Genomic DNA, 14,413 nt, shown 5'->3' on the forward strand with positions numbered 1-14,413 from the left:
TTTCATTAAAATTCTCTTTGAAACATAGAAATGATATTTTAGATATATAGCAGCGATGGCTATTTTCATATGATTTGGTGGGGAAAAATCTCTTACATGAGACAAATAAAATGTATGTCTTTTAAGAGCTGATTGAAAACTTCTAAGATTTTTTCCTCACTTATGTATTTTTTTAAAATTGGAAATAACTGTGCACTGAAACTTGGATCTTCAAAATGCATTTTGTAGCACAGCTAAACATACCACTTCTAAAATGCTTTTCATTAGATACCCCACTTCAAGTGAGTGTGCTTCAATCCTGTACAATAAGTGTCTGAGGTGACTGTGCGAGAGCCCCATCTAACCTAGCGTGGGCACTGGATATTTGGCGAAACCTGGGGATGTGGGGAGCGTGAACTTAATTTCTTTGGTGGGGGCTTAGATGAACAGGGTAACATGTGCCATGAGAATGTAGCCTTTAATACCCATATATTATCCATTATATCACTTCCTAGTCACCATTCCAACCAAATAGGCAATTGCACTGATAAGCAAAACAGTTTAGAATCCAGCAAGTATTTTAAAACACATTGAAATATCAGAAAACGTGGCTAAAAGCAAGTATATCACCACTAGCAAGTCTGTTCAACATCAGCTTGGAAGAAAATTATCTTAAACGGATCAGAGAAAACCCAAAATGATTTCCGAAGTTGGGTGCAACTACAGAAAAGCCTCTGATAAGTGTTGGCTGGGACTTTATTTAGTAAATGGCTGAAAAGCAAACAGAGCCTCACTTGAAAATCGAACAGCGTGTGAAAATTTATATGAGAAAAGATACCCCTCAGAGTACAAGAGTTGGGTTATTTGAAGTGTTGCAAACACCTTGAAACAAGCATAGGAGGCAGTTTAACAAAGTTAAAGTTTAACAAAGTCTGGATTGAAGTGATCTCTTATTTTTTGTATGCACCAGCTAACAAGGGGCTAGTGGCTAGCTGTATACCTGCCACTGGCCACAGCATTTTGTATCAACTTGTTTGGTATCAACTTGTTTTCAGGGGCAGGCCAACATAGTGTATCTCAGTAGCCTGCTGATGATTGTAAGTACCTGAGTAGTGTTGCAGTCAACTGACTGTTCAAAGCTAACAAAAATTACTCTAGCCACTGGTGCCACATGAGATTCAAACAGCAAAGCAGGATCAGACTAACTGATTAGGGCTAACGACTGAATCCTGACAAGGCCGAAGTAACTATAGTTAGCAAACTGGATTCTGGAATGTCTCTCGTTCTAGATGAGGTACACATACTGAGCAAAAGCAGATGTGCAGCTGGGTAGCGGGAGGGGACTGTCTCACACATCCCCCCCTCCCTGCCCAGATGCACACCTGCTTTTGCTCAGTATATGTACCTCATCTAGAATGGGCGGCATTCCAGAATCCAGTTTGCTAACCATTTCCAGCAAAAATCTACGGGAGCCACTATGTTCTGGTGGCTCAAATCCTGCCTGGAGGATAGGTCCCAGAAGGTGATGACGGGCATCTTGTTCAGCTTTTTGAGATTTTATGTCTCCTGTTGTTTTTTTTACAGCTCCATAAAATTTCTAGAAGTTTGGATTGTTGTACCATCAATATGTTCATGATACCTAAGTTTGTGTGTCTTCCATCAAACCCCAGGGTGGCAGTGGATCCTGTACAGGTATCTGAATTTAGTGAGGGATGGACTAACAAGTGAGGCTTAATCCAGGCAAGATATATGTGTTGCTGGTCAGTAGGAAAACCAATCTGGGCTTGGGATAAAACCTATTCTGGCTTGGGTTGCACTTTTCTCCAGGACCAGGTTGATAATTGAAGACTTCTCCTGGATCCAGCTCTGCTTCTGGATGGCCAGATGATGGTTGTGGCCAGGAGTGCCCCTGCGTACTGTGTGTGCCCACTTTGCCCCTCCCAGGAAAAGTGTCAGTGTTGCTTTGGTGAGATATAGGTTGAATTATTGCAGTGTGCTATGTAGAGGTGAAAATAAACTATTTCCCAGCTTGTGGCAGCAGAAATGAAGTTTCTTCCAACTTCATTTCTGATTCTGCCTGGGTAGGACTCGCTCATCTCTACTATTGACAGCTGGTTAAAATATTTTCTGTTTTGGTATGTGCTCAAGTTGGTTGTTTGACCCTTTGTTGTGAATTTTATTATTTCCATGCTCCTTTTCAATCCTTAGTTTTTGTTTTAATTTTTCTTATGGCTTTGTGTGTGCTTGAAAGTTGCCTTGGGGGCCTTTTTCGAGGACCAAAAGGCAGGGTATAAATATTCAAATAAATAAAAATGTTAGGGGAGAATGTGTCCTGCCACAGGACTTTCTGTCTTCCCTCCTATCTAGCAGTGGATTATCCTGTCTTCTCTTTCATTCTGCCACTTATTATCTTTGTCTTGAGTCCTTATCCTGAGTTTTCATTGGAGTTTTACATCTAATAAGTGATGTTTTCGAAGAGTCTTAGTTGCCCACTGTTGCAATTCTGAAGCATTGTTTTTCTTAAAGCGTTTCTATGCACAAAACACTCTGCACTGATTTGAGATAAACGTTTTTAGTGGGACTTTGCATTCTGTCCAAGCAGTTGCTTTCTTACCATTGAAGCCACACATGAAAACAATTTAAACTGCAAATTGGCTCTGCTTGGCAAGTAGGTCTTTCCTCTCTCCAGGTGCTGAATGCAGCTGATCTCAAAGCAGTCTTGGCCTAAAGAATAGGAGAGAGTGACTGCCTATGTGTCCTTGCAGTAAGCATTGGCTGAGCAGGGATTTCAGCTGGCTGCTTCATGCACACACTCAATCCACTATTCGGCTTCTCAGTGGCTGACTGCTAGTTGCAGCACTGGTCTGGAATTTAGAAGGCCAAAAGCAATATCTGGGTAATAGATGAGAAATCAGTATTTGTGCCAGAGCCATGTGGAGGCCATTTAAAATGTGTATTATAGAAATGTTGTTTCTGGGTGGAACACCAGACTGTGTTTCATGCATGTCCAGCTATACCATGTACTAGAGATCTCAAACTAGCCCTTATGAGAGCAAGAAGGTTACAATTAATTATTATAAACAACTTCAAACCCTTCAAGGATAATGTGTTCTAAAAGCATGATATCTTAGTGTACGCCAAAAACTATGATGTATTGGGAAAACTAATGTTAACTGAACACTTGTGAATCAGTTCTTCAGACTTCTCTGCTCACTAGCTTTCTGCTAAGAAATATAGCTTCAACTGGCCTGTACTTAACAGCCAGGCTGATAAGGGCCTGCAGCTTTTGTTGGAAGCACTTCTCAAATATCTTTTCTTCCCCCTTGACCCACTAAAGACTAGTTGCAATCTTAAACATACTTGCTTGGAATTAAAGCTCACAAAATTCCAGTGGGATGTGGTTCTGAATAATACCAATTGTGTTATAGCTTCTATGTCAGTTAAAACCCAGTCTCTGTGCAGGCTTTGTTTGGAATGTCAAATGGGTATGACTTCTCTTCTCCCACCTACCTTCTAACATACATTTAGCATGTATTAGGAGAAAAGCAAGCAGACTTCACGGGTTATCTTGAGCCTGAGATGAAGTACAGTTGTGCAAAGTGGAGGGAGGGAGCTGGGCGGATGAAGGCCTTCTTTTAGGCCAAGAGTGCTTTGAGATAATCTGCATTCTGAACCTGGAAGAGGAAAAGACCTACTTGCCCAGCAGAACCAGTTTGCAGTTTAAATTGGCTTCATGTGTGGCTTCAACATTAAGAAAGCAACTGCTTGGACAGAATGCCAAGTCCCACTAAAAAGAGTATATAAGGAAAATACAGGCCAGTTGTAGTGATTTTCCCACTCGCAGCTATCGATTAACAAAATATTTGTGTGTCAGTAGCTCCACAGTGGTTCAAAATCTGAACTGTTATGGTTGTGTTTGTTCATGCAGAGAGCAAAGGTAATGCATCTATACAAATTCATGATTGGGTTTTGTGTGTGGTTTTTTGGTTTTATGTTGTGACGAGAGATGCGAGATTGTGCAATCTGTGCACAATTAGCTTTTCTCTTGTTAAATTTTAAGAGGTAAACATCTTGGTGTTAAACGGCTTAGGAATTCAAAGCACACTGTAAAATATTGTCAGATTCTTTTTTGTAAATCTGGAATTTAAGATTAACCAGCTGGCAGATGTATTTTCTCTCTATATGAGGGAGAAACAATTGCTACATAAGTAGCTAGATCGTTCCTTCAGTCTCGAATGGATGGCCAGGACAAGATTGCTAGATCAGCAAGTATGGCCATTCACACATAACTGAACGTAGTTCTATTACCATATTTAGGAGCAGCTGTTCAAGGGCTGGAGGTTTATATGTTGGCATTCCTGTTGGGAATGATATAAGGATCTCAAAATGTGCTTGGGATGATCTGATTGATTAGGCCACTTATTTGTACGGCAGCAACAATGGGAATGATACTGAATTGAAAGTTGGAAGTCAATCCTAGTGCAGGGGGGAGGGGAGTGCAGATGAAGATATGTAACAAGTTCTTACTGCAACTTAATAGGCAGTCTGGTTTTAAATAGAAAAGTATCTCTTTGGTTGGGTGACTTGCAGCAGTAAAAATCTTCATAATACCTCTGTCTGCATGTGTACTTGTCCACACATGCTGTATCTAGAACTTCAGCCAGACTTATAGATGTTCTGCTGTGTGTTCTTCTGTGAAATGTATTATATACCTTGTGTAGAATATTGTATGGAATTTTAGTGTGCTGCCAGGGCCAGATAACAAGGCATAAGTTTTGGCCATTCAAATCAAGTCTACCCTAACCCTAACCTTTAACTTTCCCCATCTCTTTTCAGCCATTATCTGTATTATCTAGAAAGCATTTCTTTGTGCCCTTAGGTTACCTTAGTAACCTAAATTAATGAATTAAACTAATTTAAAGCACATGTACACTTATAAGTGATTTACAGATTGCAAATAAACATCCTTGGGAATCCATTCTTTAGGTGACGAGTTTATTTCTGTGGTTGGAGAAGAAAGTTATAAATAGTTATAAATAATAAATAAAAGTGGCGATCTGCAGCATAAAATGTCAGTCTGCATTGTTATACTGACCTAAGATAATAACAGGTTCTCACTTTGTTTCTGAACATGCTTTAGCTGGATAATGGATTCACAGGATTTGTAAGTCATTGATATGTCACTTTTGTATCATTGCAGCTTTGCTAAGTGCTTTAATTCATTTTATGGTAGAGGAGCCCTTAAATTCCTGTTTAACAGATTTTTTTGTTACCTAGTTAATGCCCAGAGGAATGCTAAAGTGAAAGAGAACATGGGGGAATGTATTTCTGTACAGGTGTTACAAGAGGGGAGTGTTAACATTTCTGCTGTGAGGCCATGAAACTAATTAATCCATGAACTACAGCAGCCAATTTAGACTGACCCTTCCAGCTTCTCCGTATGAAAACTTTGAAAGCAGTACATGTAAAATGTATACATCATTTGCAGAATTTTTTAAAAACTCAAGTACTAGTCCAAATATATAAGGCAGAAATTCCACTGCACTATCTGACTGAAGTGGTGTATGGCTATAAATAACGGACAAGGGCCAGTTGCTGCCAGGCAGTGTGGCGACATGCCTTAGGAGCTTGTGTATGCTCTTAATTTCATAATTGGACCGATTTGTTCAGGTAATGTAGAAGGCTGGATATTAAATTTCCCCCATTTTTACCATTTCAACAATCTGTAAGCTTGAGATGGTGACATTTTAAAATATATATTTCTACTTGATTCGGAAGTACTTGATTTAGGACTGGGACTGCAAAGTATGACATCAGGTAAAACAATTATGGTATCTAGCAGATTGCCCTCTGTTTTAGAACATGTGTTAGTATGTAAGATTATTTCTCTTGCAATCTTAAATGGTTGAATCATTTGACTTCATGAGGAGAAAAGTTCATGCTTAAAATTGACTATATCAGTAACTGTATACTTACTGGCTGCTGCATGCTTTCTTAAATTGTCAGTGTATTTTTGGAACTTTAACCCTGTCTTATGTAGTTCAGTAATGAAACTCCTCTACTTCTTTGTTTTAAATTTATCACAATCTTTAAGTGTGTGTGTGTGTGTGTGTGTGTGTGTGTGTGTGTGTGTGTGTATATATATATATATATATATATATATATATATATATATATATTTCAGATACTTTAAACTCAAACAGTGTTTTAGCAGATAAGTTAAGATAAAAAATTTAAAAATCCAACACTGATGATATATGGAACACAATGTGTTTAGTATGAGACATTGACTCATGAAGAATATTTTATGAACTAAAGTTATTTTGAATGGACGGAAAGAAGCCATTGTTACTCTACCGTAAAAAATTGACTAAATAATTTGTGTGTTATGTTTGTACCTGAAATGTGTCTGACTCTGCAATAATTATTTTTCCAAAATTGAGTTTTGACTGAGATTGGATACAACATCTTTCATTGGTGAAAACTATTTTGAAAATGGGTGGGGTTCCAGTCACCCCTGCTCATTCAAGCATCTTTGCTCATTCAAGAGTATGGTTTAATAAGGAACTATGATGGCTTTTTAATTAAAATTTAACTATTATGGCTCAAACTAGTAAATTACAATGACTATATTAAAGACCAGATTCTTAAAACGAGACCAGAAGGAGCAGGTATCTGACATTGTATTTGCCAGGCAACTCCTCTTTCTTTAGTTTAGACGGCAGTTTGAAATTATTGTAGGCATAATAAAGGCGAATGGCTAAATTTCTTCATGAACTTTGCTGTTATAGATGTAATTAAAATATAAAGATTAGTCTATCAAGTTGCCTTCTGAATATATTTTAGATATGATATGTATATTTCCTGTTTCCCAAAAAGTGCTGTCAGAAATTGACAGTGAAAATTAAAGGCTGGGGGTAAAGAGAACTTTACAATATCTGTAGCTGTTAGTTGTTTTCAAAACTGAATTTTGTCTCTGTTAAGGCAACTTGGTTAGCCCATAAATAGAATAGTAATCTTAGAAAATAGTGGCCAACATCCAAGCTAATCCACTGCTGATATGCTAATGTTCTCCACAGGTGATATTTGGTTAAAACCCACCCCCTTCCTGCTGCAGCCATCTGTGTCTCCTGTCCTCCAACCTACAGGGACATCATTTCTGGAGGCAGAGGCAACTACAGAGGGAAAGGTGGATTGCCAAAAATCGCAGGCACCCCCTCAAGTAATGGGAACTCTGGCATATCGATGCAGAATTAGTCTGGCATCTGGCTGCTGCTTTTTAATTTTATATTCAGTTAAGCAATATTTCATTTATTCTATGAATTGTGATTAGGAGAGTGACAAAAGGCACTGTTTAGGAGGCAAGATTCATTTGTCTTAGAATTGATCTTTGTATAGGCCTCCAGCCTCAGAGAAATCAGCCAGACCCTAAACCCACGTTTCATTTGTCATTCAATTTCTGGTGATTCAGCAGCATTCTAGACTTCATGATGTTTAAGAAGAATGTTTTTTGCTTTCATTACTGCTGTAGAAAGTGGAAAGGGAGAACAGAAGGCATATTAGGTGGCTGTCAAGCAGCCTAATGCTACATTCATCTTAAAATTTGCCTGCATGCTATATCCCAGGGTTTGGTTCCAATGAGCTATTTTAAGCATGTCTGTCAATTTTTTTCCCTCCACCAGATGATAAGCTGTACTCTATCTGTACCATTTCATTATTTTTTTTAATGCTGTAGTTCTTAACTGCTGTAATTTTTGAATGTGTTAGATTTTTAATTCTTGTTTTAGTAGCTGTTCTTGTTTTTTGTTTTTGTGAACCACCTGGAGCCTCTGGAGTCAGGTGGTATATAAATAAAATAAAAAAACTGCTTCTGAAATCTCCTCAATTTACTCTCTGAGATGGGAGGCCGCTGTTCAAGAAACATAAGCTGAGAGTACCTTTGGGCATGTGGCACTTGCTGTGGAGTTTTGGATCCCAGCCACCAAACTTAATGGCAGGCTGTTTTGATACAAGTCTATAAAGGGTCAGTTATTCCAAAAAAAGAAAAACAAAATTTGATTGCAGTACCAATTTCAGAAGATTTTTCAGATCCCATTTGTTGTTGCTGTATTCACTTTTTTAAAAAAGAGAGAACTTATTTCCCAATACTATGTTTGTTTCTGATGGTGTACATGTCCCACAAAATAACTCGGGTGTTTCAGAACTGTCCGCACTGCTGCAAGGCTCTACTACACACAGTGATGGTTCTGCACCAGAGGGCAATATCAGAGCTGTTGACCTCTTGTGTGATCGCACGCTGCACATGGTGTCAGTTATTCCCAATGGAAGAAGTGTGCAATTTGCCATTGTGCAAGAGGTCAGTAGTTCTGGAACTGCCCTCATGTGCAGCACCATTGCTATGTGTGTTAGAGCCCCCCATAGCAGTGTGGGCAGTTCGGCAGTTCCCGAACATAAGAACAGCTCTGCTGGATTAGGCTCAAGGTCTGTTGGGTCCAGCATCCTGTTTCACACGGTGGCCCACTAGTGCCTCTGGGAAGCCCACAAGCAAGAGATGAAAGCATGCACCTCTCTTGCTGTTGCTCCCCTGCAACTGGTATTTACAGCCATCTTGCCTACGACAGACCATGTTACACTGTGGGGGACATGTAAGCCAGTGTTTTTTTTTTGGTAAAGTAACTTCTAAAGTTTAAAATATGAATGAAGCTGACTTTAGCAATTTATGAATCATGGTGTTGCCTTGAAATTAGTTCTATTTGGCTTTCCCCATATATGTAGTAATCTCAGTCTGTTTTGATTACTTAAAATTAATTTTCTATCACTATTTTATATGTAATATAAATATAGTTCTTCTACATTTTGTTTTAACATTTAAGCTACAAAATACCGATTGCTCGTTTGTTCGGTTACAGTGTAGATTTATGGAAACTTGTTTGACAAGTGTGAAAATTCTACTCAGTGCAGATGAGTAACTTCAGTCCCAAGCCTCAAGTCAATAGCCAGTATTGCTACAACGGAAACAATTCTCCAGTTCAATTCCCTTTGAAGTTGTAGTAGTAATTTTGTTGTTGTTGGCTAAGCTTATAGTGAATGTTTTTTGCTCGCAGGAGGATTTTTTTTCTTTTTTAGAAAAAAGCTGATTTGAGTTAGCAAATTTAGAAACTATTAAATGGTGCGCAAAAAACAAACAAAACCAACCCACTACGCTGTTTTAAGTAACAGCTGCTCATGAAAATATGTATTGGTATTATTAAGAGCTGCTTCTGCTGTTAATTCTAAAGAAAATGTCATGGGATGCATTCTTAACACAGAAACAGGTTGTGGGCTTGTTAACTGGCCTTTTCAGACACTATGACAATTGCTGTTGGAAATTACTACTTTTAAGTAAACCTTTTTCTTCTTGCTTACATGTCTGGGCACCACTTTAGTTCAATTTAAGCACAGAGTCGAACATTACAATGTGGTGTTCAGTATATTTTTGGTTTTTTTAAACTCCCTGGGTTATACAGTATACTGACTTTAAAAGTGTTTCAGTAGTGATTCACTGTGATTCAATTCCTAAACCATTCTGGTTTAGATACATTTCATGTAGAACAATATCATATATTTTTTTTTTACTTGCAATGTAAATCTGATAACTCTTTAACTTGAGAAAAATGTTTGGTTTTAGTTGTTTGTTTTTCAACTTTTAAAGCTTTTTATAAACAAAATACAACAGGATTTAAAAAAACACACCAAGGCAAATAAAGCATTAATCAAACAGTTGTTATAGTGACACAATAGTACCAGTATAGTTAAGGTGAAGAGTGTTCTCAGCGTTGCACCATTATAAGCTGTGGACATTCTATTGCTTATAAAATTCAAACCATTTGTCCAATCTGCCTGGCCATCAGCTATATGACAAGAGATACCTCCCCTGCCAATTGGGTAAAGATCAGTTGAAAGATAGCTCAGATAAAGCAGTTTAAAGTTTGTCCTCTATTGAACAGGGGTTTAAAGTGTTGGTGATTTTTTTTTTAACTGAAGTCATACATAATTGGTTTTGTGGTGCCTTTAAATACTTTAAATCATTCAATTCCATGCCAGAGAAGTAAGTGTGTGTGTGTGTGTATGTAAAGGACCCCCAAAATGGATAGTTACCCAAACCTGCAAGGCATTAAAAAAGCATCATCTTTTACACTAAGAAGACTTGGCACAGTAGCACTCTTGCTCACTTTGCCCACAGCTGTGCCCACAACCAAAATGGCAGCTGCTTCACCACTCTGCCCTTTGGGCCAGGTTTATTTTTATATTTATTTATTTATCAAATTTGTGCACCGCCCCAAACTTTTCATCTCTGGGTAGTTTACAATAGCATAAAACCAGTTAAAAATATATACAAAAAACTTAAAACAACTTAATTTAACAATTCAAAAATAAACCAGAGATTAAAAACAAAAAAAATTAGGAAGCTGAGAAAGCTTGGGCGAAAAGATGGGTTTTCAGGTGTGTTTTGAAAATTGCCAGCAATGGGGAGGAACGTATCTCAGCAGGGAGCGCTTTCCACAATCTCGGGGCAGCAACCGAGAAGGCCCATCTCTGTGTAGCCACCAAACGAGTTGGCGGTAACTGGAGACAGACCTCCTCAGATGACCTTGGAGGGCGGTGGGGCTTGTAGTGAAGAAGATGCTCTCTTAGATACCTAAGGCCTAAGCCATTTAGGGCTTTGTAAGTTATAACTAGCACTTTGTATTTTGTCTGGAAGCCTATTGGCAGCCAGTGTAGCTCTATCAGCAAAGGAGTGATGTGGTCTCTCCGAGATGACCCAGAGACCAACCTGGCTGCCGCATTCTGAACCAACTGAAGTTCCCGGGGGGAAGTTTCCATTAGCTACCTTGCCTAAAATGTCTTGGCATTCCAGTAATTTTTCTAAATGTCACTGGCTGTTGATTGATGAACAGGATTGGAGTTCATGAGTTAAATTTTAATTGCAAAAAAATAACCTCATGCTGCATTTGTGTCAGTCTGCAGAGCTCTTCTGCATGTTCAGCAGAAGAACATGCAGACTGACACAGAATTTAGGTGATATAGCTTAAACATCCTCAGTGCTACTTAAAATGTTTAATGTGGACCTGGATGTGCAGAAGGTATAATGCCCCGGAGGAGTACTGTCCCATGGGATTGTAGAATCCTGCCATAGAACTGCACTTTCTATATCTGAGATATACTGCCTGTTAATGTGGAGGCTCTACTTAGCCAGCATGGGGAAAAGGCACTATTAAACTTGCCTTTTTCACATTGCTCAGACACATTTTCCTCCTTAAAAACCCTGGAGATTCAGTAAGATGAGAGTTAAGATGTGTTTACACTTTCATTCATGCCCTAAAAAGCATGGAAATACCATGTTAAGGTACCTATCTTAACTTCCATGCCATATAAGCTGTAAAGGCTTTGTACAGTCTGGTATACGATGCTAGCTATAGAAATGAGGCTCCATACATCCACACTTTGCCTTGGTCTTTCAGCTGAACATTGAGCTGGGGCGGGATGCATCCAGACATTCAAAAGCTTCTCCAATCATAACCACACTGTACAAAGTCTTTACAGCTTATGTGGTGCACCTTATCATGTAATTTCTATGCTTTTTATTGCACGAATCAAAATGTAAATGCATCTTAACTCTCTTCTTAAACTGAAGATTTTAATTACTGAATTATTGTTCACTCAGCTTTTGAGTGTCTGATTATTGAATTACTTGAACCAGTTACTGTTTAGGAGGTTTAGTTATCGTTCAAGATAACTAAGATTTTAGGTTTTGGTTCACTGAAAAAACCTCTCTGAAATAGTTTTCTGTTGGTTAAGCTTTAGGTTTGGTTTGACCCCCTTCCTTTAAGTCTAATTGATTTCAAGAAGCTGACATTGCTGGACTTTCCCACTTCAGCTTCTGTTATCTTTCATAGTGAAATGACTGGAACAATGGCTAGAGTAGTGATGAAAGAAAAAATGGTGATGGACATATGCTTAGGGTTGGTGGTAGCTTTCACTTACAGTGAAGAATGCTGCAACTGGTTATTCTGCTTATGTTTTTAAATTGACCATAATCTATTATTGCCAGCTTGCATTTCCTTGTGTAAGAAAATATATTCATATGACAAATACATATATAAATTCTCTTAGACGTAGATGTACCCATTGCTAATCCCATGTGTGGCAGCTCTCACGAGAGTTCACAAGCAAGGGGAGGGGAATGTGACAGCAGCGGGAAAAGTAAAGCCAGTGAACGGGTGGGCGGCCGGGTGGGGGGGAAGCAGCATGTGGGTGGAAAACGCGAAAAAATATTGGAGGAGGGCTGAGAACGAGGGGCCGAGAATGAGAGAGGGTTGCCAGGAATGAGGGAGAACTAGAGCTGCAGATGCTCTGCGCCTGGGCCATCTAGTTCTACTTAATATCAACTCTTCTGTAACAATTGTAGTGTTTGACATGATATGCCTAGCGAGTGATTAAGTGCCATCAAGTCGGTGTCAACTCTTAGTGACCACACAGATTTTCTCCAGGGTGATCTGTCTTCAACTTGGCCTTTAAGGTCTCTCAGTGGTGCATTCATTGCTGTCGTAATCGAGTCCATCCACCTTGCTGCTGATTGTCCTCTTCTTCGCTTTCCTTCAACTTTTCCCAGCATTATGGACTTCTCAAGGAGCTGGGTCTTCGCATAATGTGTCCAAAGTACAATAGTTTGAGCCTGTTCATTTGTGCCTCAAGTGAAAATTCTGGATTGATTTGTTCTATTAATTTGTTTTTCCTGCCTGTCCATGGTATCCTCAAAAGTCTTCTCCAGCACCATAGTTCAAAAGCATCAATACTTTTTCTGTCTTGCCTCGTCAAAGTCCAGCTTTTGCTAGTGCTGTGCCATAAAACCATTGCATAACCTTATTTCTCCCATAGACTTCAGTGGATCCTAAAAGTGCTCAACTTTGGCTGAATCACACACTGTGTCTGCCTTATAGTCTACGCATGTGGAAATTGAAGCTGTATTACATAGAAACATATTTTCTACAAATCGGCAGCAAAAGTGGTTTTTCTTCCAGAGTACTGGAAAGTACATGTCACGCAGCAAAATCAGCGTAACAGTTCGTTATTTTATATGTGTTTTGAGTTAATCACCATGCCTCTTATTGATGCTCTTCTGTGCCAGTAATGATTGGTTTTCAGTCTATTTATTCAAAACAGAGCTGGGGATAATTACATTAATAAAATGTTCACATCATCCTGCTTCCTTCTATTTAGGTTTTTAGTCCGATCTTGGATGAAAATGGCAGCCAACAATGCAGTTTTGAACAGACTGGAGCAGAAGGGTGCAGAAGCAGATCAAGTTATTGAATACCTTAAGCAACAAGTTGCTCTTTTAAAGGAAAAAGCCAGTAAGGAATTGGCATTTAACCGTGTGTGTGTGTGTGAAATTTCCATGCAGTATCAGCAGAGTATTGAAATTATTATTATTATTATTATTATTATTATTATTACTACTGCTACTACAAAGAATATTTATATACCACTCTTCAACAAAAGTTCACAAAGCAATTTACATAGAGAGAGAAAATGAAATAAATAAAGATGGATCCCTGTCTCCAACAGGCTCAAAACCTTAAAAGAAACATAAGATAGACACCAGCAACAGCCACTGTAGGGATGCTGTGCTGGAGTTGGATAGGACTGATTGCTCTGCCCCTGCTCATTTAAAAAAATAAATAAATCACTTTTTAAAAGGTGCTTCTTTGCTCAATTAGCAGAGGAACCAAGCCCTTTGTAAAAACTTCACATGCTGTCTAGGAGGAACTTCTCCTTTCCATCAATCTCCTTCCCTCATTACTTATCTGTTTTCAAATCTTTAAAAAGTAGTTAAGAGGAAAATTGTATTTACAATAGTAATAAAGCACTGTGGTTTACATTGCTATTTGAAGTATTGTACAGTAGTAATACTGTACCATTGAAAAACATCTAAAGCAATGATGAACACAAAGAGAAACAGGAAAGCAAAGTTTCTCTTGTTTCAAAAATGGGAGGAGCTTGGAAAGTAATTGCCTGGTGCCCAGCAGTCCTTCCTAGGGAAACTATTCCATCGTTGCCTAGAAAGGGCAGCTGCTGACTTAACCACTTGGATGACATATGGAGCAAAGTCTTTCCTTCCCTGGCATCTCCAGATAGAGCTGGGAGAGACTCCTGCCTGTAACACTGGAGAAGCCCCTGCCAGTCTGGGTAGACAATACTGAGCTAGATGGACCAATGGTCTGACTTGGTAGAAGGCAGTTTCCTATGTTCCTGTATGGGAGAAGATGGCTCTTATGGCTCTATAGATGATAATCAGGAGCTTGAATTGTATTCAGGAAATAATTGGCAGTCGCTACAACCTGTCTTGCAGGATCCATCATATAAAGTAAGCTAAACTGAAAGTTAGACCCAG

The 14,413-nt window shown here is 38.8% G+C and overlaps 1 protein-coding gene across 8 annotated transcripts in view; it reads left to right on the forward strand.

Moving 5' to 3' along the window:
• AIMP1 (aminoacyl tRNA synthetase complex interacting multifunctional protein 1) overlaps positions 1–14,413 on the forward strand; it is a 181,274-nt gene that overhangs the window by 139,268 nt on the left and 27,593 nt on the right. For 4 of the 8 annotated variants that reach the window (XM_053253549.1, XM_053253545.1, XM_053253542.1 and 1 more), the window contains one exon: positions 13,240–13,373. The exons of 2 other annotated variants lie outside the window; for them this stretch is intronic. In XM_053253549.1, the coding sequence (XP_053109524.1) occupies positions 13,259–13,373 (115 nt within the window). In that variant the 5' untranslated portion in view covers positions 13,240–13,258. Of the gene's footprint in view, positions 1–5,587; positions 5,650–5,772; positions 5,797–13,239; positions 13,374–14,413 lie in introns of those variants that run through there. 2 more of the 8 variants (XM_053253548.1, XM_053253546.1) reach the window with 2 other exon arrangements.

Source organism: Hemicordylus capensis, chromosome 5, assembly GCF_027244095.1.
Source record: "Hemicordylus capensis ecotype Gifberg chromosome 5, rHemCap1.1.pri, whole genome shotgun sequence".
Classification (NCBI taxonomy): domain Eukaryota; kingdom Metazoa; phylum Chordata; class Lepidosauria; order Squamata; family Cordylidae; genus Hemicordylus; species Hemicordylus capensis.